Source organism: Bombus impatiens, unplaced genomic scaffold (assembly GCF_000188095.3).
Source record: "Bombus impatiens unplaced genomic scaffold, BIMP_2.2 scf_0548, whole genome shotgun sequence".
Classification (NCBI taxonomy): Eukaryota; Metazoa; Arthropoda; class Insecta; order Hymenoptera; family Apidae; genus Bombus; species Bombus impatiens.
In genome coordinates, this window is record NT_176967.1 from 2,490,866 (window position 1) to 2,515,532 (window position 24,667).

General features: G+C 43.1%; 1 protein-coding gene and 1 long non-coding RNA gene across 7 annotated transcripts in view; one reads left to right on the plus strand and one right to left on the minus strand.

Annotated features, from left to right (window-relative positions):
* Window positions 1–24,667, minus strand: part of LOC100741473 (solute carrier family 12 member 4) — a 102,307-nt gene that overhangs the window by 66,180 nt on the left and 11,460 nt on the right. For 3 of the 6 annotated variants that reach the window (XM_012388316.3, XM_012388315.3, XM_003491352.4), the window contains exon 2: window positions 22,722–22,784. In XM_012388316.3, coding sequence (XP_012243739.1) covers window positions 22,722–22,784 — 63 coding nt within the window. Of the gene's footprint in view, window positions 1–757; window positions 1,036–1,123; window positions 1,275–4,011; window positions 4,461–22,721; window positions 22,785–24,667 lie in introns of those variants that run through there. The other 3 variants (XM_024369221.2, XM_012388319.3, XM_033321960.1) reach the window with 3 other exon arrangements.
* On the plus strand, window positions 7,489–8,505 carry LOC117151948. The gene is made up of 3 exons (XR_004462125.1): window positions 7,489–7,621; window positions 7,702–7,791; window positions 8,051–8,505. It is a non-coding gene; the product is annotated as an uncharacterized LOC117151948 (long non-coding RNA).

The window sequence follows — 24,667 nt, forward strand, 5'->3', positions numbered from 1 at the left end:
TGAGCTACGAATGTTCGATGGAAAACGAAGACGAATTTTGAAAAGGCGGTAGAAAAATGTAGAATGAACGAGACTCTCGATATAAAAATGGAGCAGTATGATTTTCTTCGTTACTCGTGAATAGGCGAGAGTTTTTTGGCGCCGCGTTGGCACGAGTGGCTCGCGTCGACGCGCTCACGACAGAAAATTCCGCGGAAAACGCTGATTCTCATGCCAGCTACACGTTGCAACTTCTCGTTTTCAAAGCAACGCTTTAGATAGAAAACCACGATATTCCGAGCAAACGCGAACTTTCGCGAAATAAACGTCACGAATTGGCAGCCACGCGGAGAGAGAACTTCTAAAATTCGTGTATCGTTTCTGTTATCGGTTAAAATAACCATACCGTCTGCGTTCGCACGGTCATCCTAACTATCGAAAAAGAGCAAGAGTGCTCGGAACGATCTTTAAATTAAAAATTCCAACAATTTGATAATCCAACAAAAATCCATCGAAATAAAACATCTAAATTTCTCTGCGCTGTTATTTTATTATACGCCCAAACCAAAAATGAAACGAAAGATCGTAACAAAAGACAGGCAGAAACTTCGGTGACGCGGATCTAGGCCGATCGATCGGTCGATAACGATCGGCCTAATATCATTTCCTCTGTTGGAAGAGCGGAACATCCGCCAGGGGACAATGGGACGTCTGTCCGTAGCCCCGATCGCACAATCGAGCCGGCGACAATGAGAAAAAGACTAAACGCGGTACTTGCCTTCGACGAGCTGCTCCTTCTTCACCAAGATCAGAGGAATAGCTCCGGAGTTGCTCATAGTCCCCTACTCCGATTCGCTTATCGAGTCCTCTTCCGTTCACCGGTTCTTCGCTTTTCACCCGCGCGACACCAACCTCGATAACATCCAACCCCGCACTTGTGCCGATTTATCGTCACGACAGTTGCTATTCCCGCGCTCGATGCTGTAACACCGTGTCCACGCGACAACTCGCCGATCCTCTCCGCTCCTTCTTTTACGATGGCTTCTCCACGATCGACTGATAAAAACGTCGAACCGAGAATTAATTACGAAATTGTTTGGTCATCGCGACGATAACAGGCTCGATACATGATTAGATAAATTACCTGTTTGTCACTTTGTCCGTAGAGATCAATGGCTTTTCTTTGTTGACTGATCACGCGATCGTTGATGGAGGCTCGACGGTATTATCTGAAAAAGTTTCGCTGGCCCATCGTGTGTTTCCTACGCGGTTCTATGTATTCTGTTCGAAACTCTCTTCGGATAAAATCGAGGGCACGAAGCGTAAATGCAAAGAAAACTTTGTTTGTTGTTCGTGTGTTTCACGATGGTCGTTCGATCGAGCTTTGCTTCTTCGGGATACGGTGGCGCAACAACGACTCCAACAAAAACGTCATGGGTTTCGCAGAGGCGCAAGATCCTCGTACGAATCTTTCCGATGCACACACGAGTGCAACGCGAACAACACGAATCAGCGTGGCACACACCAACTACGATTCTTTCTTCTAATCGTCGATCGTTGATAATCGTATTCGCGAAAGAAATCCAGCGAAACGATCGAACAGAGGGTAGCATAGAAGAGCAGGGGTTCAAACAATGAAAACTTCTGCTTTTATATTCGCTGGGAATTGTTCGATCGACCTGTTCCAAGGGTGAAACACGGAAGGGGCGTTCCCAAGCAAGTTGAATGGATTTCCGGCCGTTTTCGAGAACGCTTGGGGACGCTCATCGATCTTCATTTAGACCGACTTTGAGGAAAAATTGAACAGTGGCCACGGTATAACGAAGCAACCGGGTCAATCGGGTCAACCGGCCGCTTCCGGTATCATGGATATTTTCGATTCTCATATTACCACCGTTTCGACCAACTTTTAATTTATGCGCACCAGCTTTCGATGAAAACTTTCCACTTAGGGTAAACTGACGTCCAGTTCGCATGGACGGAATTGAAACAGACTTTCGGAAGTTCGACCGAAACGTAGATTCGTTCGATTTTATTTCAACGAATCCGGGAATTTTTTTGGATAAACGGAACCGAGTTTGAGTTAGCATCGGTACAAGCGGAGAATTAATAATGAAAATGGGATGATACACGGAACACGTGTTCCCGATGAAAAATTAATCCCCGGTACGAGGTACAAGGAAACTGTGTCATTCGGTTGATTCGATGACACCCGGGTGTGATCGATTACGCGATATAATTTTGGTCCCTGTGGATATAGTTGCAGCAAATCAGAAAAGTAGGGCGGAAAATAAAATTGCAACGCATCGAATACAACGTACGGAGGAAAAGAAATTAAAATATTTTTGTGTTCGCTGTTACGTGAAAAGAGACAAATATTATCGAAATTATTCGATAATATTTTGGCGGAAAAATCAATCTGTAGAACGGGTGACATTGATGCGATACGGCGGAAAGGGTCAACTTTAGCTGGTTATTTCATCAACGCGTCACTGATCGATCACGCGTTACGTTGATCCCACCCTGTTTGTGTCATATTGTATCGACATGTAAAACTTGGATGTGCATACACCACAGCCAGCGTTTATAACGTGCGACTTCTGTACGGTGATCTATTTGCTCCGAAACGAACGAACTCGCTGAATTGCTTTTCCTTTTTCACTGCTCGAGCTCGGATAAATTTCATTCTGTGTATCGTTGCAATTTCGCCTTCCAATCGAGGGCTCGAGAAATATTACAAACTATCGAGGAAGAAAAGTTGACGAAAAAACTATCTACGATCCACGCCATATCGAAGAAGAGCTTAAGGAACCTAGAACTGTGATACAATAACTTTTAACAATATAAACGAACGGAGCGATATTGTTTCTGCTGCAACCATCTGCAGTATCAATTTCATACACGTTACACGATTTTATCGGGCAAAACGATATTTCGCCTGTGAGGCTTTACACATACAATACCTATATCGAGCGCAGATACTTTCCCAAACAACGTAGACAGCCTGTCGCGTGCTGCTCGCCGTTTCCCTCAATAGACTAAATCTGCCAGAGAAGAAGGGTACTCGGTATTTTTCTTTTCATACGAATTATAACTTCTTCGCGACCAACACATAATAACGATTTATTTGTTATTGTAAAAAAGAAAGTACACTCTAATACAATAATAGTGAAATTTAACGAACACTTGTTGAACGTAATTCGATGAAAATATCGGCCATACTATCTGGAATCGTGCCTGCGCCTATTCGACCTGGAAAAGCCAGATTCGATTAATTTTAACGACAACGATATGCGTTGTTCGCGAGGATCTCGTGCGTTGTATTCGTGCCTGCTTTATTAACGAGAACCGCGAACAAAGTGGAGCAATTAAACCAGCGAACCTCAAACGAGCAAAATGTTTTTAGAATATTACAAGGGAACAAAGGGCGCCGTAACGAGCAACAAGTAATCGCATCGCATCTGCCTAACCAATTACACGTCGCTCGGATTAGATCGCGCTGACGTAAAATTCGGTTGAAAATTGTGAGAAGCGAACAAACAAACAGGAGTGCGTTATAGGAAGGAGATAAATCATCGATCGATCCAAGGAAAAGGATCTGACGTTCCGAGCAAGATTATATCTACGTATTTCTTCCATCCGACACGTATTTATATGCACGTCGAAAAGATGAAGTAAATCCTGAACGAGGAAGCTCGTGAAATTTTCATCGGGTCTCGTCTTCAACGCTCCTCGAACTCATCGATCCGTAACGTATAACATCTCCAACTTGCCATAAAAAAAGACAAGGAGAGATGTTTCCTCGGGAAGCAACGAGGAGAGAAAAGGAATCACCTGAGATCATCCCGAAGAAGCCAGCTTCCTCTTGACGCGCAACACCACTGCCCGCCTCTCTCGAGCCAACTGGCAGAAAACGAGTAAAAAGAAAAGAGATTCGAAAGACCGGACGCGCACACGAGGTTGCTGCTCTCGATCCCCGATGGATCACGTGGCTGGATCGGCGGTTCAGGATCCCGGCCAGTGTCAGCTCACCCCCGGTTCAAGCTGGATCGATGAAGGCTGCTCCTCGCATCGCACGCTGCCTGGGTCTCCTCTCTCCCGTATATCGACAGTTTCACCCTTCGAGACGCCGTGAATCGAGTTCCACGATTTCGTTCGCCGATCTTCCCACTGTTCGATCCGAATCCAGAAGACGGATACTGCTCGTGCGGACGAACCAAACCCTCGGGTTAGTCGCACTACCGCGGTTCGCGATCGAATTCCAACTGGACGCGGGCGAAGGATCGCCTTTGAACGTTAGACCCGAGTGACAGTGGTGGAAGTCGAAACGACAACCTCCAACCGACTGACCGAACCACGAGCAACCAAACGACCGAAGGGCGATAGACAGACGGGAGGAGTGGAGCGATATCGTAGAACGCCACCGATCGTCAGGATGGAGACGCACAAGTGGTTTTTCGCGTTTTGTCCCGGGGGTTGGTTGCTCTCTCTGCCCCACTCACCTGGTATCCGCGTAGGGTGCGCACCTACTACTACCCACTGGGTAGCTACCTCTGCCACCCACCCGACCTAACCCGTCACCCACTCTGGCCACCCCACTGCTTCACTCGCTAACGCTACGTTAGGAACTCCCTCTCTCCCTCTATCCTTTTCTTTCTCGTTCCCTCCCTATGGCTTTACCGTGCGCCACTCGCTCCGTCTCTCTTCGGGTTTCGCGGTCTCTACCCTTCCTTCCTTCGACATTCGAACTGGTTTCCACCGTCTCTATCGACCCCGTTAAACGAACGTTTGGCTATCTTCGTCCGAGCTTCGCGCGCTCCCGGTTTATACTCCCGTCGACAGTTTACACCGGCGCGGCGCCGCTTTCCTTCCAACGCGCCGCTTTTCTTCTACGATTTTCTCCACCACCACGGACCTCGTTACCTTTCTATGCTTCTGCTTCTTCACCAACCACGCTGTAGTTTCTCATTTTGTCACGGCGAACTTGCTTCATGCTGCTTATCGTTGTTACCACCGGTGTGCTTATTACTTCTACGTCCTCTCGGTTCGAATCTGTTCTCTACGTGTCTTCGATGCTTTACTTTAGATAGCTTCGTTTACGTTCCGCCTATTTTCAGCAGACTTTCTTTTCGCGGCTATTTCTTCCTTTCGCTTTTTTTGTCAAACGAGTTTGTTACGTTTCGTGCGTTTCCACTCTTCGTCGCTAATAAAATTTCATCTAATTCGTCGTTTGCTGGTACCTGTACGTAAACCGGATATCACGTGACTTTTCTTCTCGTCGTGCACGTCTTTCACTTCGGGACGACGTCGATACGTTTCGACGCCGCACTTTCGAAATTTCCAATCGTTCTAATTGGTGGAGAGCGAAGAGTACGATTTCTATCAATAATTCCGAGAACGTGCGGTCTATCCACGGCTATAGTTACGTCCTACTTTTTATTTAAATGGCAACTGCGCGGCCTGATAGGGATGAACGTCGATGAAAGTTTGATGAGAGACCCGTCATAGGGCGGTTGCGAAACGATTAAAGTTTCACCGGATTCCGCTCACTGATTCTCCGCTTTCGTGATTCATGGGTACGCGTCCGACCGAAGATGCGCCCTACGGACGCGAATCGTTCGTTTTAGACGCTTGTTAATATCGATTCGGGAAAATTGGCCTCGACGAAGGTAAACGACGATAAGTGGCTGAAATATGGATTTTGGGATATCGTTCAAGGTATTTTCTAAATCACCGGTCTTTGTTACAGACGTTTGGTAATTCCAACACGAGCAGATGCATTGGCATTAAGCATTCCGCGAATCATTCGTTGTACACGACCGTGACGCAAAATAGCAAACGATTATTGACAGAATCTCATCCGATTCGCGTTGTCGAATCGAGCTGAAAAACGATCACTGCGATCGAAAACGTGGAACGCGTGAAAGAAACGTTCATCATCGTCACTGTAAAGAAATATCCGCTAAATTAGAAAACTGTTCGTTCGAAGAACCGTCGAGTTCCACGTGTACAAACATTTCGCGACTGGTTGGAGCATTTCGAACAAACGACAGGCTCATGCACGATTTCAAGCATCCGCAACGTTCGAACAACGCGAATGTGCCCGCTATACCCAGAGAATACAACGACTACTTCGAATAGTAAACACATTACCCGCGCCCTTTCTGGTCCGCGTGATTTCCAGTACATCTCGCTCTTTGTACGCTCTTTGCGCTTTAGCAACGTACGAATTTTGTCTCTAGCTTGTTTCTCTCACGCGATGGTACCAAGCCACCACGAGTTACGCCGAGAACGATCACCGGGTCTCTACGAGATTTTAAAATGAAAAATCCAACGAAAAGTGCAAAGAACCACCGTTATTTTTCACGAAAATGTGCTCTGTGTTTGCTATTTAAAACGATTCGTTGTATTCTTCCGTGTTGTAATTTAATTTTATTAGTTGCGAGACTAAAGGAACGATACTGATTTTCACTACTTTAATATTCAACTCGCTGACACCTCGATCCATTTTCCCAACGTTTGCTTCGTGCGATTAAACGATACGGATTTTTCTCCTCTTCGAGGATCTGATCCTCGAAACGTCCAACGTGAATGGAACATGGCCAATAGGGGAAAATCTCATGCATTTTGAGCTAAAAAAAAGTCAAATTCCCCCTTCCCTTCGTGAAACGCGGGCCGAAACGCGGCCGCGATTTATTGCCTTGGCACGAGGCGATCGTAATATCGGGTCGAGCGATATCGGATCAAGCCTCGACTGAGTAATTAACGTAAATCGAAAAAAAAGACGATACCTTCGAGTCGGAATCGGCAAAGTCTAATTGGTCACTTTCATCGACAAATTATCGCGGATAAAGAATATATCGACGAAGAATCGATCATTGGTACAACAAACCGGAGCGGAGGGCGAGAAGGCTTTCGATTTAAATTCGATTTCACATTTATACATTCGCGTGTAGTTTAAACTTGTGTAGAAACTCGTTTCATTTCTCGTTCTCGTTTATAACATTCCCATCCCTCCACGCATCCATTGGCTGGATCTTCAAATTTCCAGCCAAAACTTTCAACAAGTTCTGATATTTGCATTTCTTGAGTGAACGAATCGCAGAGTCGGTAGCTTCTCGATCTTCCACAGCTATTTTCCTGAGAAATCAATTTTCCTGAAAAAAAAGATCTCCATTCGAAAGGAAAGATGCTGGCCACGGAAGTCGAGGCAAAGAAACGGGACGAAGAATGTTGTTTGTTCGGAGAAGATTCGTGAATCAAAGCGATCGGTGTGCAGTAGTCATTGGAAATACGTCGTAATGGCACAGCAGTTCTCTCGACAAACAAGATTCAGCTCGATCGTATACGTGGCGTGCAAACGGACGACGCTTTGATTTCTCTTGCTCGTAATTGAACGATCGAACAACGTGTATGGCTTTCATCGTTGATCGCAACGAAGGATTGTCCTTAGGACGTGTTCTCGTCCGCGACACGTGCTTCTGTCCAAGTCCAATGGATGAAGCGAATCGCACGCGTTTCGAATGAAATCCTCTGTTTTAGACTTAAACCGACGTTTATCGTAGGCTCGATAAATCGGTTTCGCTGGATCTTGCGGCAAGACTGGATCGGAGATTGCTTAAACTCGTTTAGAGTTTAACAGGTAGTACTAAAGAGTTCTTGGATCGGCTGCGGTAATAAGGATAAACGTACGGTCCTTTTTATGATCCTCTTTATGTGTAGATAGCCGCTCATTGGAGAGAACGAATGGTACGAGAGACTCGTGCTAGCAAATCTTGGACAAGAAAAGTTGGAGAACTTAGCGGAATATAGGTTAGTATAGGTCGTTGAAAATTTCAGAGTCTAAGATGTATTTTCGATTAACTCCTTGACGTCGTTTAACGCGAAGCAGAAAGTTTATATAGCGGTAAAGTTTGCAGAATGAGTGGCTGTGTCTCGGTTAGTAGAAGTAACTACGTATTATCTGATCGAATAAATATCTAGGTTTGGTTCCAACCATCTTTCTACAAGTTTGTCCTGCAAGCTCCAATGACTTTCTCAACGAATAACCATTTTTCTTTCCTTTCTATAGCTATACGGTTCAATTTGCTACGTATTGGGCGCCATAGGCCGTTCGCGATGTTTGGAATCGACATCGCGGTACAACGAAGGCTCAACGAGGGTCGATCGTGTAATCGAGAACAGATAGGGCGGCACTGGTTTCAACGCGAACTCCAGATGATCGATCAGGTCGAACGGGTTACATGGCGAATTTTATGCTTTTAGCTTAACCACACACAATACCTCGGCCACTCGCGGAAATTTAACATTCGACTGTATCGAGTTTGAAAAATGCACTCACGATTTATCATCGGCGATAATTCAACGACGTTGCAACGACAAACGGCTGGTTTGCCTCTTTTCTCTCTTTTATTGTTACGAGCGTTTCGATATCCGGACAAAAAGCGAGACAAGCTAGAGAAAAGGCGAGAGCAGACGGTCGAAAGCCGATCGACTCGTCGTTAAACGAAACTATTTATTTTTATTTCCCCGCGGCCAGACGGCGAATCCCTTTATCGTAGAATCCTCTTACGGACTCCAATTCTGAAATACAGCTTCGAAACCGGACCACTACATGCTCCATTTCGCCCTTTTATTCTCAAAAGCTTCTCGTTTACCTTATCTTCCGATTTCAAGTCCAGTCTGTCTTGTATTTCCTCCGATTGTTCCCTGTGTATTTTCGACCAATCGCGGGGAGACGAAGTCACGAAAAAACACGTCAACGGGAGTCGTAAATTCCCGTTACGATTATAAAAATCGACACCACGAGTTGATCGACCCCCTGATTTCCGTTAAGATAATAGAGGTGTTTGAGAGGGCAACGATTAGCGATTAACAGGGTTATAAAATTTATATTTTTAACACTTAAGTTGCACCGTTGCTTATGGTATACAGGGTGGTTGGTAACTGGTGGTACAGACGGAAAGGGGGTGATCCTACGCGAAAAAAGAAGTCGAAAATATAGAATACAAATTTTTTTTTATTTTTTGTTTTTAATTTTTCCATCGAAACAACGATCTACAGTGAAATCCGTTATAACGTACCGCACGCGTACCGAGCCAAAATTCAAAGTCGATTTTCTCGGAAAAAAAGCCTCAAACGAAAAATTTTTATTCTATATTTTGGACTTATTCTATATTTTCGACTTCTTTTTTCGCATAGAATCGCCCCCTTTCCGCTTGTACCACCAGTTACCAACCACCCTGTATATCGTCGACAATGATTTAGCGTATAGAGATGCGATACACTGGCACAATATTCGTTGGTGATCGAGCAAGGCTCTTAGAGTTGACGTGGCAATAAGGGAAAAGACAGAAAACGAACTAACCCGGTACTGACATGTTGACTATTCTAACGTTGTAGAATAAGTAAAATACAGCGACGATACTGGATCAGAAGAAAGTTAACGATGGATGTGTCTAGCGCACAGGATCATCGGATTTGTTCATGACATTTTTGGTCAGAAAAGTGAGGGCAGTATACATTGCTTCTGATTCGATAAACGAGGGTTGGTGGACTCGGAAGGGTCCTAGCCACCCTCGATAGAAAGTTGCTAGTGGGAAGCATCGTAAGTGAGAAAACCTAACCTTCCCGTGTCAAGCTGTAGTAGACAATAATCTACAGAAAATGCTTTAGAAACAAAGATATTTGTTCGGTTTGTAGAACCTTAGCTAGCAAATTCCTGAGATTTACGATGGATCCATTGAGTGTACGCAGTAAGGATGAGCGGACATCTGGTTCCCGTCTGTTCCCGTAATACCCTGTGTATCGAGAATTTCGCGAATCGTTCGACCAGCTATTCCAATGCAGCTTATGAGCAATGTTTGCGTCGAAATATTTGTAGCGGCACATGAGTTAGAGGACAATTCAAATCATGTTGTTGTTTTGCCTCGGAATATCAAGATCGTTAGGACACACGCAATGTAAGAATAAATAAACTCCGAGCAAAACAACGCCGCTGCTACGTGCAACCGTCGAACAAAGACGAATTTGAATTTTCCGACTCTTCCTCGACCAGTATAAATAAGCGGACACGATCGCAAGGAAATGAGTTAAAGTCAGTTATCAACCAGTTATCAACCAGTTATCAACGAATTATCAGCGATCTAATTAACGAGTCATTAGCGATCCTATTTTACGACTTATACACTGTCTCAGCGAATCGGTTAGTACGAGCATCTTTGCGAACATTATCTGTATACTAATTTATCATTTTAAATATATTCGACGGTTTCAACAACGAGCAATCTCGTTCATTAAACCTCACCAACCAACCATCCTCTACACATAAACCTCTACATATTTGTCGGACAAATTCGCGGTCCTTAAAAGTAATTCGACTGAACCTTAGAAAACGTTAACAAATATTACACAAACATAGCAGACGTTTCGTGCGATCGCCAGCATTTCAGTTTGAGCAGCGAGGAGCAACGATTGTCCGGTTTCACGAGTCGAAATTCCATTGTTTCTTCCTTGTAAAGCATTCGAATCTCGCGAATGAATAAAATTGTAATATCTCCGGGAACGTGTAGCCACCGACAACTTCGATCTCGAGCGACTTTTAAAGTCTACCCTAACGCAAAAAGTTTCCACGAGTTGGCGCAAAAACTACGACAGACAAGCTTGATAAGCCATTATCACGAAGAAATCCTCTTTACGGAAGGATCAGTGGACAGAAGAATGTTGTCAAACTCGAGCTGCTCCGGTTTTCACTTTAATCTCGATATTCGTGAAATATTGTGAAATATAAGGTAGCAAAAAAGTCTGTAAGATGACGTTCAAGTTTCGTTTACTCGAGTAGCTGTCAGCTTCGTATTCAACGAGACCAGCGTAGGTGTTCAAGACGAACAACTCTAAACAAGAATGATAAATTATCCGCGCGAAACATCGGTTCTGACAGCTTGTATCTTTGATAATGAAATATTAGGATCATGCTTGGAAATTACTTCTTGAGAACAGGCAAAACGATACCAAGTCTTCTCGATATTCTGAATTACCGTCAGATGAATAACAAGCAACTGTTTTTTTCCGAAATTCCCTTCTCGAGTCCGAGAATAATGAAAAATGGCAAGCAGCAAGATTTATCTCCTGCAATGCTACATCCACGGTAACCACGGAAGACGAGCATTAAAGATGACAAACGATCTTGCCTCGCCGGTTAATCTCCGTTGCTGCGAAGTAACGCGTTCTCGATAGAATGATCGATGCAATAGCAAAATGCGATAGCAAGGTGTAATAGCAAGAAGATTCGATAGAGCTAAAAGGCAACGAGACGCGTTAAATCACGTACAAACCTGTATAATGGCAACTAAGTTTATGCTAACCACTCAACGATCTAAGCGAGATAGTCGTGGGAAACCCCAAAGGACATGGTAATTCTAAGACGAGTCGACCATCCCAGGTATCGTTGATCGTAGATCAAAACCATCAGCAACTTTAGACCTCAACCCAAGTAATTGACACTTGGAGATTGACACTTCTCGCGCAGGTGGTAACACGGATCTTAACAATAAGATAAATGAATAGTTGTTATCCCAAAAATATGACAATATTGCATATGGAATGCGTGGACGAATGTATAGTAGAAATATATTTAAGTAAGTTTAACACTAGAACTACCACACCAATTAAATTGACTGGTTTTACAATTTTATTATAAAATTCCTACTTCATGTAAAAATATTCTGTTATTACGTATTTTTTAAAGACCAGTGATTTTCACTGGTTTTGGTAGAAATAGCTTTGTGTTAACTATCGGTAGTTCTAGTGTTAAGTATAAGTACAATGTGTATGCTAGTGAAGATCCGCACGCTGGCTATGGGTATTTATACAATTACGAAAACTACCCTGTCTGTAACCGACTGCATCATTTATGCAAAACGTGTTCCTAGAAAAGGCTATGGGGCTGAGAGGCCCTTGAAATTGATTTAGTGATAAACAATATTCAATGGCTTTGAGGACTAAGAAAACTAAACATCAGAAAAGATGCGGAGTTTTGCTGGAAGTGGGATCCACTTCAACAGAATATCTTACGTATTATTGTAGCATCGTATAAAGATGACTGGCAACGAAATCGGAAGACCGATTTTTCGCGAGCACCAGGTGTGTTAGGTGGATCTATTATTCTCGTTATTAAGGTTTACGGAGAGGAGCCCGCGACACAATGGGGGCTCGCCTTTTCGCGGCACGCGCCGCTAAGAATTAAAGAACTAAATTCGGTCCAATTAAATTTACGACCGCTGTTCCTTCTAATGAAAGCGCGCTCGACTCCTTTTTGTCCACTGGATCGACTGTGACAGCGTTCTCCAGCTGCTGCAGCCAACATTTCCCCGTTCAAAACGTGCAATACACAAGGTGACGTGTGTAAAAGATCATTCATGGAACTGCGAGACTCTAGATCGTGTAAAATGTAGAAATTGGTATTTTAGATCGTAAGGTAAGTCGGCTAAGAAATAAGAAGAGAGTATAACCCGGAAATTTTAACATAGAGACGTTGACTGCGTAAACTGCGGTTATTTCTTGAAATAAATAAATACAATGGTTCTTAAAGACTGAATTTTTCCGCTTATAAAATTCATCGCGGGAGAACAGGACATTTTGAATGTTTGCGAACCAAGAGGACCAGAAGCATGGTCCGTTTCTGTTTGATTTCTAAAATGTGGATAACCAACCAATCTGCAAAGACTTAAAAATACCAACGGTTAAAGAAGAAACCGGCAGGCACGCAGAAAAATACAAGGAAAGAACGGCAACACATCCAAACCAGGTGGCTGCTGAAGCGAATGAAACTCTCATAGAAAGAAGACTAAAAAGAAAACACCCCACTGACCTCAGTAAAGAAATAAAATAGTCAAACTCGAAGATCGTATCCCGCTGAGGGTAGCCATTCACATGTTATTTGGCAATTAAGTTAGAAAAATTGATCAAATGTCCAGCTGGACAAATTGTAAAATTATAGAAATTAAAAAATAAAAAAGAAAAAACCAACCAATCTTCCGTTAGTCAACTCTCAGCCGCTGTTCGTTCTGTTAGTACAGAAGAAACCTTTTAGCATTTTCTTCCGCTGATCCTTCGCGTCTTCCGTTAACGCTACTTACTATCTACAAATCGATACTAATATTCGTAACGATTTGAATATCGTCTGAATCGTGACAAGACGATATCTTATCTGTTGCGAGTAATCTACGGTAATCTACAACGGTAAATTACAGAAAAGAGATTGGATGAAATTGGAAAAAGGTAGCATGGACGCGATAGAACGATGGAAACGTGGATGACGGCTGGTTTCACCGTTTCCTCGGGGCCGTACAGTTCCACTAACGTTTCATTAAAACTTCTCTGCGAAAGCGCCGGTGTCGTGAATTTAATTAGGACAATTACGCTCCCTCCGTGTTGCCAGCTCCGTTACAGTTTACTCGTGGTGCCGCGGGAGTCATTTTTACGACTCGAACCCGCGCGACTAAAGTCGTTCCGTGACGTCGAACATCGAATTAAAATCCTCTAATCACAGGTTTATAGATAACAACGACGAGATTCGACGATAACATCTGACGAATGAATTCTCTTTTCGCTTTAATCTCTTTCTCTTATTCTATTCGCGTTTATACATTTTCGAACTGATCTTAAACTCAATTAAGATACGCGTTAAGATATCGCAATAAAATTGGTACGAAGATATTCTCTACTTTGCAAAGTATACAAATTGCGATTAAAATATTTTCTGTACTATCACGGCCAAAGATAATACTTGGTTCGTTGTTTTCGAATGATAAAAAATAAATTCCTAACAATACGCAGAGAACTAATGATACGCAAAGACGAATTTTACGTTTCATGTGAAAAGATTTCGAAATTCGCAAATTTTTCTCCACTCACATTGCGCCGAAAACGAAACCACACATTTTCCAAGCTATGCATCTCGAAATCCCGCGAAATATTCCAAGAATCGGTCGATTCGATTGATCGAGAGACTGCATGGTAGGAAGGTCGGGTCGGCAGTTTCTCTAAGAAACACAAGCAGCTCCGCTCTATACTACCGAGCACTTGTGTAACTGTTGTCGTATCCGTGCAGCCCCTGTCGACAGTTCGAAGGGTGAGAAGGGTGCACGAGCGATAGATCGCATGCCTGGCGCCAGTTAACAATCGAGAACCCTGCATTTATGAATAAGGCTGCACAGCAGGCGAGGTAAGGTCACAGACAATGAACCTCGATTCAGTTCAGGGCCTCAGCGCGACGTCACGTCAAGACGTTGTCGGTCAGGGTGGTTCCGCCACACCCTCGACCTGTCGCGAATACGATACCTTCTGCTCCTTAATCTGTTTACAGACGTGCCTTTAATTGATCGAACTGTATGCCGTATAATTGTAAATTCGATCAAGGGTCGATGATACACGTGTCTTGAAACGGGGTGGAAATTTACTTTGATCGATTCGGAAAGAACAATAGTTTCGGAAAAAATTGAACAGCTTGGAAACATAGCATACGCGTGAATGTAACATTCACAGATGACGCGAGATGTACGTGGTAGAACGCGGCACGATATTGTACTATCGAAATTGTGGCACGCAGCGTTACATGGTATAAAGATGTGTCTCGTATGTTTCGCGCAGAGTGCGCTGGAATCGATATTTCAGACGCGCAAACCGATCCACTGTGGCAGATAATACGAAACAAAGCTTGTAAATACCGCAGTCCATATGGAAATCGACGTTTCCCCGCAAAAGTTGAAGCGATCAGGGAAAAATTCACACTCGCCTACGATATACTCGACCTCGGCACTGGGCTACGATACAACCCTCGACTGGATCGATACTGTACACCTGCGATCGTAACGAGACAGAGTAGCGTAACGGATCGTAACAGAAAACACAAAGCGATTCCGGCGGAAACTGTTCTGCAGAAAGCGTGATGTGTTTGGGCTTTCGTCGTATTAGCGACGAATATATAATATCGTCTCAAGATCACCGGTTATACAAGCAATTATCGCGGCGAAGGATCGCTCGATAGGAAAACGTCGGCCACGAAGGTCTAGGATAGAAATTGCGTGCCATGCCCCAGTTAACGATCGAGGTCTGCGTTCAGGAGAATATGGCTGGAATAAGGTCGCAGTCAATGAACTTCGCCATCGTTATTTTGGAGGTTGGAACTCTTTCGATTTCCAGTAACGAAGCGATCGGACGAATTCCGTTCTCCATCCAGCGAATTTTCTACGCGATTCTGAAAACCAATGCTGGCCGGAATCGAGAACAGAAAATTGGGAATGCACACTTCATTCCGTGTTACCACGACGAAGATTTACGGCCAAAGTCCGTTAAATCGCACGCTCGATGGACAGAGAAACGCAATTAGCGGAATGCTGGACGACGCGACGTACCTCGAATACGTAGAAAATTGTTACGAAACTTGCGCGCAATTCATCGAGAAGATTCCAAGCGTGATCTTTTGCCACTTGCTTCTTAAGAAAATTCCTGTTTCTCTCTTGCAACGTTTCCTGCGAGTATGTCCGGAAATGCACGTTGAAAGGGTGAATTTGCATTTTGAATTTCGTTCGAACGGCTGAAATATCGTCGATTGTGTTATCGTGAATCGCGAAATAACGAAGTTTCTTTGAAAGCGCGAGAAAATAAAGGTTGTAGAATCTTCGAGATTGGTGTCGAATTGACCTTCTAGTTTCGCAGAAGGATGAAATTGAAGAGTAAAGCCTGTAGGCAACGAGATAGTGGCCCGAGTTTATAAATAAGGTTATCAGGGTCGGCGCATTGAGGGTGAAGGTAGAAAAGCTTGGTTCAAGGCCGCACGTCTTCGTGCGAAGATCTCGACCAGATGAACCTGCCATGTCTCTATTAACGGACTAGTAACGACTTTAATCTCGTCGGCCTTCGCGGTGGTTTCTTGATGAAAATTCGATAACACAATGCGCGTCGATTATCGTGGAAATTAGTGGAACCGACTAGGGAAATTTCGAAATTTCCAAAATTAGATCGAAAAATTGATCGATCACGAAGAGACGGTGCGACTAAATATCGAAACTCGGATACAACGGAGGAAAACTAATAATTTAGAAAGGACGTGTATATTTTATTAAGGCGCGAATATTTGATAGATTGCTATTTCTGGGACTAGGAAACTCTCAAAGTCTGTTTTTATATTAAAAAGATTCTCATTCGATAAATTCTGCCTGGTAATGGAATTTTCTATTACGATTTTTGCTTTAAGTATAGTTTTACAGGCGTCGTTGCACGCACGTAAATGTTTATGCCTCGTTAAATATTTTACGCACGTATTTTACTTCGAACACCGTCGAGAACAAGCAACATTTTACTTCTCTAGATATTTCCTAATGAATGTTTCATCTCGTTGACTCTTAAAATTCCTCCTTAACAGCGAAGAAGCAGTAAAGAGAAGAAAGATGAACAAAACGCAAGATACAAAATGTAAGACACGCGCATATTACAAAGAAGCTAAATTCGCCGGCTATTATTCAAGAATTAGACACAAGGGAACTTTCCCAATTTCACGGAAGAAAAAATGCAGTTCCAAAAGATAAACGACTCCTCGAGTGGGAATTTATCGTCAGGTTACTAAAATTAGTTCCAACGACGAAGCGAATTACCTTTTCAACGAATTTCTCTGCGCGTTAATCGTCGATTTTCTCAACTTCGGCATTCGACTTTTTCTCACCAGTGAACATTCAATATTTTTATGCTTATTGCGTATTCGGGAACGGAATAAAAATGCGATAACAAAAGTAAAGAAAAACAGAGGAAAATTGAGGATCGCGAAGTTTATTAGGATATAAAAATTGGAGGAAAGTGAAATCGATATCGTCGATGGAATTTCATCTGGATCGAGAGCCCCTTTTCCATAAATGAGAATCGATCGAAATTCCTAAATACGGAAGATAAATGCTGCCATACCAACCACGCGAGAACTTACTCGTATTTTCCTCCTTTGCCCTTCTGTTTCCTTCTCTTCCAGTTTTCAGCGAAATAATGGATAGATGAAATATTCGCATGTTATTCGAGATAGGAACATATTAGATGTCCTCGAGTCGAGGGCGTTGCGTGTAAGTACAAAGAGGATATTCTGTTCCGGCGTATCATCAGGGAACGCTGGCAATAAGAGTGTAAGAAGACTTTCATGATTTTCAGACAACTCCCGAGACGCGTCAGATTCTTGTTTACTCTACTTCGATACGATCCAAGTTTCCTCTGAACAGAACATCGTGTATTTCGTCTTTCAGCTTGTGCATCGATGAAAGATCGAGACATCGACTTCTATCATTTATTTAACGACGTATTTTTCTGATTGTTTCGTATCCATGAATATAACGCGACGATAGACACGCAACGAGAAATTACGTGACACCGAGTTATTAAACGCAGTGCACGTTACAAAAGATTGAGAGGATTCGATAGATAAAGAAAGAATAGCAAAAAAGATAAAATTTCCTACTTTAAAAAAAAGCAAATTCTCTGCTGGAAAGTTACTTAATTACAGTCATTCGATCTCATCCACGTCATCGTATGTAAAATACTGCTTGCAGCACGATTATTATTATTATTATTATTATTATTCGCGTGAACGAGTATCCGTAAACACGAGACGTATACCTCGTATCTAAGTAGGCGATTAGATGCTCGGAGCAGAGGCCATGCGCCCACATGACCGCGTAATGCTAAACGATTGTGGAAAGTGGCCTTGGGACTTGCCACGAATCGATAATAGCCCGGCACGATATCGCTTGATCCACCGATCGTTCGCGTCATTGGATCGCGAATCACGCGCGGAAATCTAATCACCAATCGAAATCTCACGCGAATTCTATCGTCTATACATAACGTACACGTGTATATATCTGTAGGCTCGTTAATTTACCGTAGCGGAAGCCGAGAACGCGAACGAGATCAAACACTTCGAAACTATCGTTCTCCGGAACTATCCGTATAAATAAGAGGGGAGTGAGGCCAGGTAGAATCTAATTACGCCACGGTTAAGCGGGGCAACGGAGTTCGACAACAATTGAATTATGGCAGCGCGTGGAAATATTAGTTTATCGAAATAACAGCGAATCAAACAAGACCACTGGCTTTTACCAACATCCCGATCGCACAGTTATCGAACCACGGGAACCTTGGACCGGCGAATCATCGTCCCGTAAAAATCGCCTGTCATAAAGCTATCAAATTATGAACCGTAAAAATGCCAGAGTGAAGATTAACTGGCAAACCCCAGCCGATATACCTGTCTGCGCGATTCCTTTTTATACGCCATAAAACGCGTTTCTTTTTAACGATATAAAGATGTACGCTGCTGGCTGTTTCCCGCTCGCTGACATTTTATCCATTATTCAAGAATCTTGTCCAATCGTCAGTCTTATTCTCGAGCTCTTACTATCAACGTTATCGGAAATATGAATATTTCACTGTTTCGGAGGCGTTCTATTTACAGGCATCTTATCTCATTATCAGATTTCCTTTTCTATAAACGTTATCGAAAAGGCAGATGTATTTCACTCTTGTATAAACACTTTGTCAGAATCTTATCCGATTATTCTATTTGAATGTTATTAAAACGGTAAATATATCTCACTGTTTTCGAGACATTGTTGGAGAATTCCAGCGGAAAGTCGAATGAAAAATCATTGAGATTCCAAGAGCGTCCGGTTTGGTTCAATCGACAGGCGTTCTCGGCGACGAGTGAAACCAAAGTAATCAATAGGATAGCACCGATGCATTCCGCATTCCTCGTTCAACTAAGTCGTTTATATCGCGTACGCTGGGCCGTAGATTCGTGTCCCGGCTGTTTAATTCTGAAGCGGAACGATGGCTTCGTCCAACTGGTCGCTCGGCCACCGAAATAAGCCCGTTATTCAATTAACCTAATCAAATTTCGAACGGCACATTCGAACCGGCAATTGGGACTACCGTCGAGCGATTCGCGTCTTGGCCCGTGTCTCACCAGCTTCGATACCGGAACATCGATTAATTATTCTCTCGACCCGATCGAACGATAGACGTCAATTTTTTAACGCGTTGCTATATTTATCGGCGTCCTTCGGCCCGATTTATGACCGCAGCATTATTAAAATTCTATGAGCTAGCCGGCGTCGTATATAAATTATTGCGGCTTTATAACCAATGATGAATACGTAGAACGCGGCTGAAGAAATGGAAAATTACGCGTCGCAGTGATTCTGCTAGGATTCGAAGAAGATATATTTTCACTGCCATTTTCCTTGTACCTTTCTAGATTTAAACAGTAGATTCAACTAGAATCAAACATACAGTAAACATTTATTATTCAGGTTATAGTACCACGCCAGAATAATTTACTTATAATTCTCAATGAGAATTGATTGTAAAATTCTTCCAAATAAAAAAAAATTGTCCTCGTACGTTGTACGACGAGAGTTTGATGTGATTATTTATTGCGAGTGACTGATTCTGCTAATAAGAGGGAGAAAAATACGGTGAACACAGCGTCGATAAAGGTGTGACACTAGTCACATGTGAAATTAGCGTAATTAGTCTTCGATAGAGAATGCGTTGAATCTTACAGACGAAATTAGGTACCAGTTACCCTGCGAGTATGAAAACGAAGGTCTTTTAAGTTAAAAAAATTGAAAGTTATGGCGGATCGAGAGCCATCCCGCCACTTATCTGAAATGGCTTTCAAAGCTCGGATCAAAAGCAGTCCGGAAGCTTTAACGTAATGCCCGTTTCCTGCTAAAAATTTCGAGAATGGCTGGCTTAAACGTTCAACGTACAAAAGCGTCTCTTTCCCCTATTTCACCTATTTCGCACGTTCCACGAAGAGTAAACGGTTGTTTCACGCGATTATGAAATATCATGGGATTAAGGTGTTTCTCTAGCCGCCACGTTTATCCAATTAACGAGTAATTAAACCACGAGAAACACGATGCCAGAATAGAACTTGTTCCTTTCTATTTTCTCTGTTCGCCTCGCTTCTTCTGTCACGGTGAACATTAATCGACGACATTTTACAAAGAGAACTACGCTAATTATTAGATAATCGAGAAAAGGAAATTAACGAACAAATAATTTACAGCGAATTATCGAATCTGTGTACACGGTACGGTGACGTTATCGCAGCCACGTTTTCACTGTTATCCGAGAACTAATCTAGACGTACCCCCGTTGCCTAGGTAATCGATAATTCATCCTGCTTTCTATTTTAATGGCGTTACCAGCGGTAATAGGGGGGAATTAGTATTCTCGTAATTATATAAATTACGCGTTGAACGGCGCGGCTTTGAAACAAACAAGGAAAACCGAAGGTATCCGACGCGACGAACAAAAGCATCGATATCGAGCCCGCAAATTCATTACGCGCGACACGATACAACGTAATTGGACGATACGTGGGTAGGATAGATTGTTCGCCGAACGCATTTGTTAGACAAACTTCGCTCAAATGACAAATTAGAGAGAAATATCTTTGCCTCTGGTCTCCGTTGTAGTTAATGCAGATTGATTCGAGATGAACACGATGCAGGTGACTGGACAGATATTTGAGGATTAATTACTGGCAACTTTGTTAGCAGGATTATCAAAGTTGCCCCGGCAATGGATATTTATGGTGTACTTTAGCTGCAACGAGTTGCAAGCTCGAAACTCTCCGGCGAAACTTTCAGGAAAACAAAATTCATGGCTTCGAGGAGAGCCAGGTAAAAATACTCGATCGATCAATTGACGGTGCAACAATCGGAGAGAAAGCGAAAAGTTTAATCGACGACGCTAATCGTCCTTAAAGTTGTATTTATGCGTGTATTTATATTTCTATATCTTTTATATTATACCTTTCCAAATATTTTCTCCTATTTCATTTATTTCTCCATAGGCGGCCGAATTATATTGCTACCCTAATGTTTAACCTTTCATCGAACATTAAAAATCTCCAGAGATTTCCTTCGAAGTAAATTTTAACTTTGATCTTAACAACAAGCCATATTGCTGAGCTGTGTATGAAATAAAAATCAGACTTTTTAATCCTTGTAATCGTATAAACATCTGATGAATTAAAGCTGTCTGTGCCCATTGCGCTCGAGTTCCCCCAGAAAACTTGGCAAACGCGTTTCAAATCCAGCCTGATCGCTTTGTAAGTTGGCCTAACCAGCGTGGTCGAAAGGACTTCGTCAAAGAGCGAGTCAAAGGAAGGATTTTCGTGATGAGCAGCAGTTGGTCATCGAGGGGTAAGCGAGGGAATCGAAAGCTCGCGATTTAGGCACTGGACGCGGTACACGGGTGGCGGATGCGAAACGCCGCATTGGGTGCGTATAATCTGCGACCGCTGGGAATTGGGTCGAGGAGACATTCCCTGTAGCCGGTCCTCGCCCTCCTACAAACACCTCCTGGTGAACTCGGCCGGTGCCCCATATAACTCGCGAATTTATCGCTCGTGACCGAGCAACAATCGACGATTCGGGTCAGAAGCGGTTCCTGTAACCCGAAACCCGTGCGGTTCCTTTTCGTTCTTAACCCCCTTCCACTCCCTTCTTTTGTAACAGCCACGAAAAAGTGTCACTGTAAATAACAGCTACAATACGCGAAACGTTGTATCACTGGTCCAGTAATCTTTTTCTTTCTTTTCTGTCTCCTGTCGAATGCGGAGAAAAATGTTTCGGAAAAAGAATGTTGGAAAAGGGATCCCGTTTAAATTTGATACGCTGGGACTGCGCGTGACGCTGCAGATAGCTGACGGGGCAGCTTGTCAGCAACGCGCTTAGAACAGTGAAAAGCGGCCTTTTACGAGATAATTATAATATCAATGGGAGTTGATAAAATGTAGCGGTTCTCCTATATTTATTAGAGGGATACGTGTTGAAAAATACGTGTTCGAAGATAAATGTTAATTTCTCTGTTTTTACAAATACAGTTCTCGGGCTAGTGCATCGTCTCGATGCCCAAGGTAAGGCAAGGCTTTGCTAAGATAATAATAATTGCAGCGCCACAGAAATATCGCGAAAGATATTTTTCGATATCGAAGTTCGATAGACGACCAAGGTGCATGAAAGTGCGATCGCTAGAAATCATTGTTGACCTAGACGTCACACACAGAAGATCGAATAAATGGATAAGTCGAGGAAAGATGGCCCCTCGGAGGCTACGACCATGAAGGGTGGATAGCATGATAACGAATCCCTCTGTTCTCTCATCGATCGGCCTCTCGTTGCTCTTCATGCAGCCGGAGGAGTTTCTTTTTAACTCGTCCCGACAATGAGGCGCGAAAGAAAAGGGAGAAAACGAGAAAGTTGGCGAAGCCTCTTCCACGGAGCCTATCCAGCCGCCGTAGAATGGAAAAGTCACGTGGAAATCCTCTAGCGGGGTATAGATCAGATGTTGACTACGTATATACGTCTACCTAGTTTCCCCTTTGTGCGGAAAAATACGAGTTCCAGGGTGAGAAGAAGAGGCTGAGATAAGTTTGAAACGAATAAAGGGACGAATGAAGACGCAGACAGTACCTTTTGCAGCAATCAGAGTGAACGTTTGTTTGTTCTTTTTACGATTTTCCGAACAAAGTAAATACAAACGTTAATCTTATCTAGAAAATTTTACCAGATATCTATCGTCTTTGTTCGTACTGTGATTCCGAAACTCGAGAAAATCTCTATCTTTTACGAAATAAATGTTAGTTTATCGATTAAGCAACCAACAACAAGGAATTTTAATCGACTTACATTCGCTGGCAGACTTAGGGACGAGATGTTGATGCTCCAATTGGGCTCCATTCAGTGGCGGATCTGAAAGCAAAATTCACCTTCCGTCAGTTCAACGTCAATTTAATTATTCGAGTATAGACACACGTAGTGAGAAGTGGACCGTACGTAATGACGAGGGGGAAAGAAAGAAAGAAAAATTAGCCAAAAGGTGTCGATGATCGAAGTCACGTATCGCTGATTTTGATCGGCAGCGGCACTGGCATCGACGAGGGGCCTTGGAAAAGCCTCTGAACCGTATATAGACCAGGTAAAAGGGGTAGAGACACAAGAGGCGTAAATGTAGGTGAAACAGAGGAAGGCCTTCGCGAAAGAGAAGAGCTGCTGACGCCGTGGTGCGGTTTAAGCTCCACCCCAACACCGATTGGTCGATGAAACCCTGCCGGCAGAGAGGCAGAGCGGGTGCAGAAGGGAGAACGGAGACGTGTACACCCCCGACCCATCTTAAACGACCCTCCTGAAAATATATTATGCAACGCGTAACATGTGCAGACATTCGTAGTTTTGATAGCCTTTAAACCGGCACGTACCAGCCAAAGATTTTCACATGATTTTCGCCCGGTTACGCGTACAGATTCCTTCTGATACGCTTGAAACCATCCAGAACCCTCTGAGCTTCTTCTTCTTTGCTCGACAAATATGAACGCGTACTAGTAGCGTAACAGAAGGACACACGTTCCTTACGTTTCAGTATTTATTACTCAAAAAGTTTCTGTGAATTTTCTATGAACGTTTAATCCACCACGTAGTTCGTCGTTTCTCTCACGCAACGTTAAATCGATCTTTTTCCATTGTCAGGTTAAAAGCTGGCCTAACAAAATTTTCACGCGAGAAATTATATTTTCCCAATTATACTCGCATATACGAAGAAACTCTTGGAATTTCAAGCACACTGAAAAACAAGGCGTTCGAAAATATTTTGCAGCAAGGCGAATTTCATCCGAGGTAGCTCCTGGAATACTTTCCACTCGTATTAAAATCAAACGAGAAATTGGTGGGGTTCGGCGCGTGCACTGGAGATGATGAAGATGGTGTCACGAAGATTTACACGACGCGTACAGGCGACCGAATAATTCTTGACGTAAGATGAGAGCTCGTCGTTATCAATTTTTTGATAGCACTACCCAAACAGACGCTTCCCCGGCACAACTGGTGTTCTATGAAATATCGTACGCTCAAGAAACTTCCGATTTACTTTTAAAACGTTTTATATATTTCGATACGTGTCCTTTGATCTAAATCATCGTACTAATGTTTCGACCATTTATTCGCCGGCTAATTTTTTAATTAAAAGCGTAACTTCCTCTACACGGTTTTCCATAAGAAAATCTAGATGTGAGAAAAATATTAGTTTAACGGAGGTATCGAGCGAGGAACATTGTCTCGGACGAAAGCTTTCCGCGATATTAGCGGATAAAAGCAATAACATTAATGCTCCGCGTGTGGGAGAATCGAATCAATTTAAAAACACTTCTATGAATCATGAAAACCCGTGACACGTGACAGGCAGTCCAACGATAAAAAGAAATTTTGAAATAAGACGTAGCGAGTTAAAAGATATATTGCTCGAGCGTAGCGTGTCGCGGAAGTAAAAGAAGAAAAGAGGAAAACGAAGTGTCAGGTATCCTACATTTGATCATCAAGAAGTCACACTCGATCTCGAAGATTACAAGGTGTGTCATATACGCAGACACGAACTATAATAGAAGAAGAAGAAGAAGAAGCTAGCGAACAAATGGACCAAGGATGGACACCTATTTCGATGTTTGCGAGTGCAATCACGGCGATAGTTTCGATAAGATACAACACGAGCAGACGATACGATAGAAAATAGAAAGACGAACGACATTCGACGCGACACCCGTTGATTCTCGAAATTACAGGCTCGTTTGCTGATCGGTGTTGAC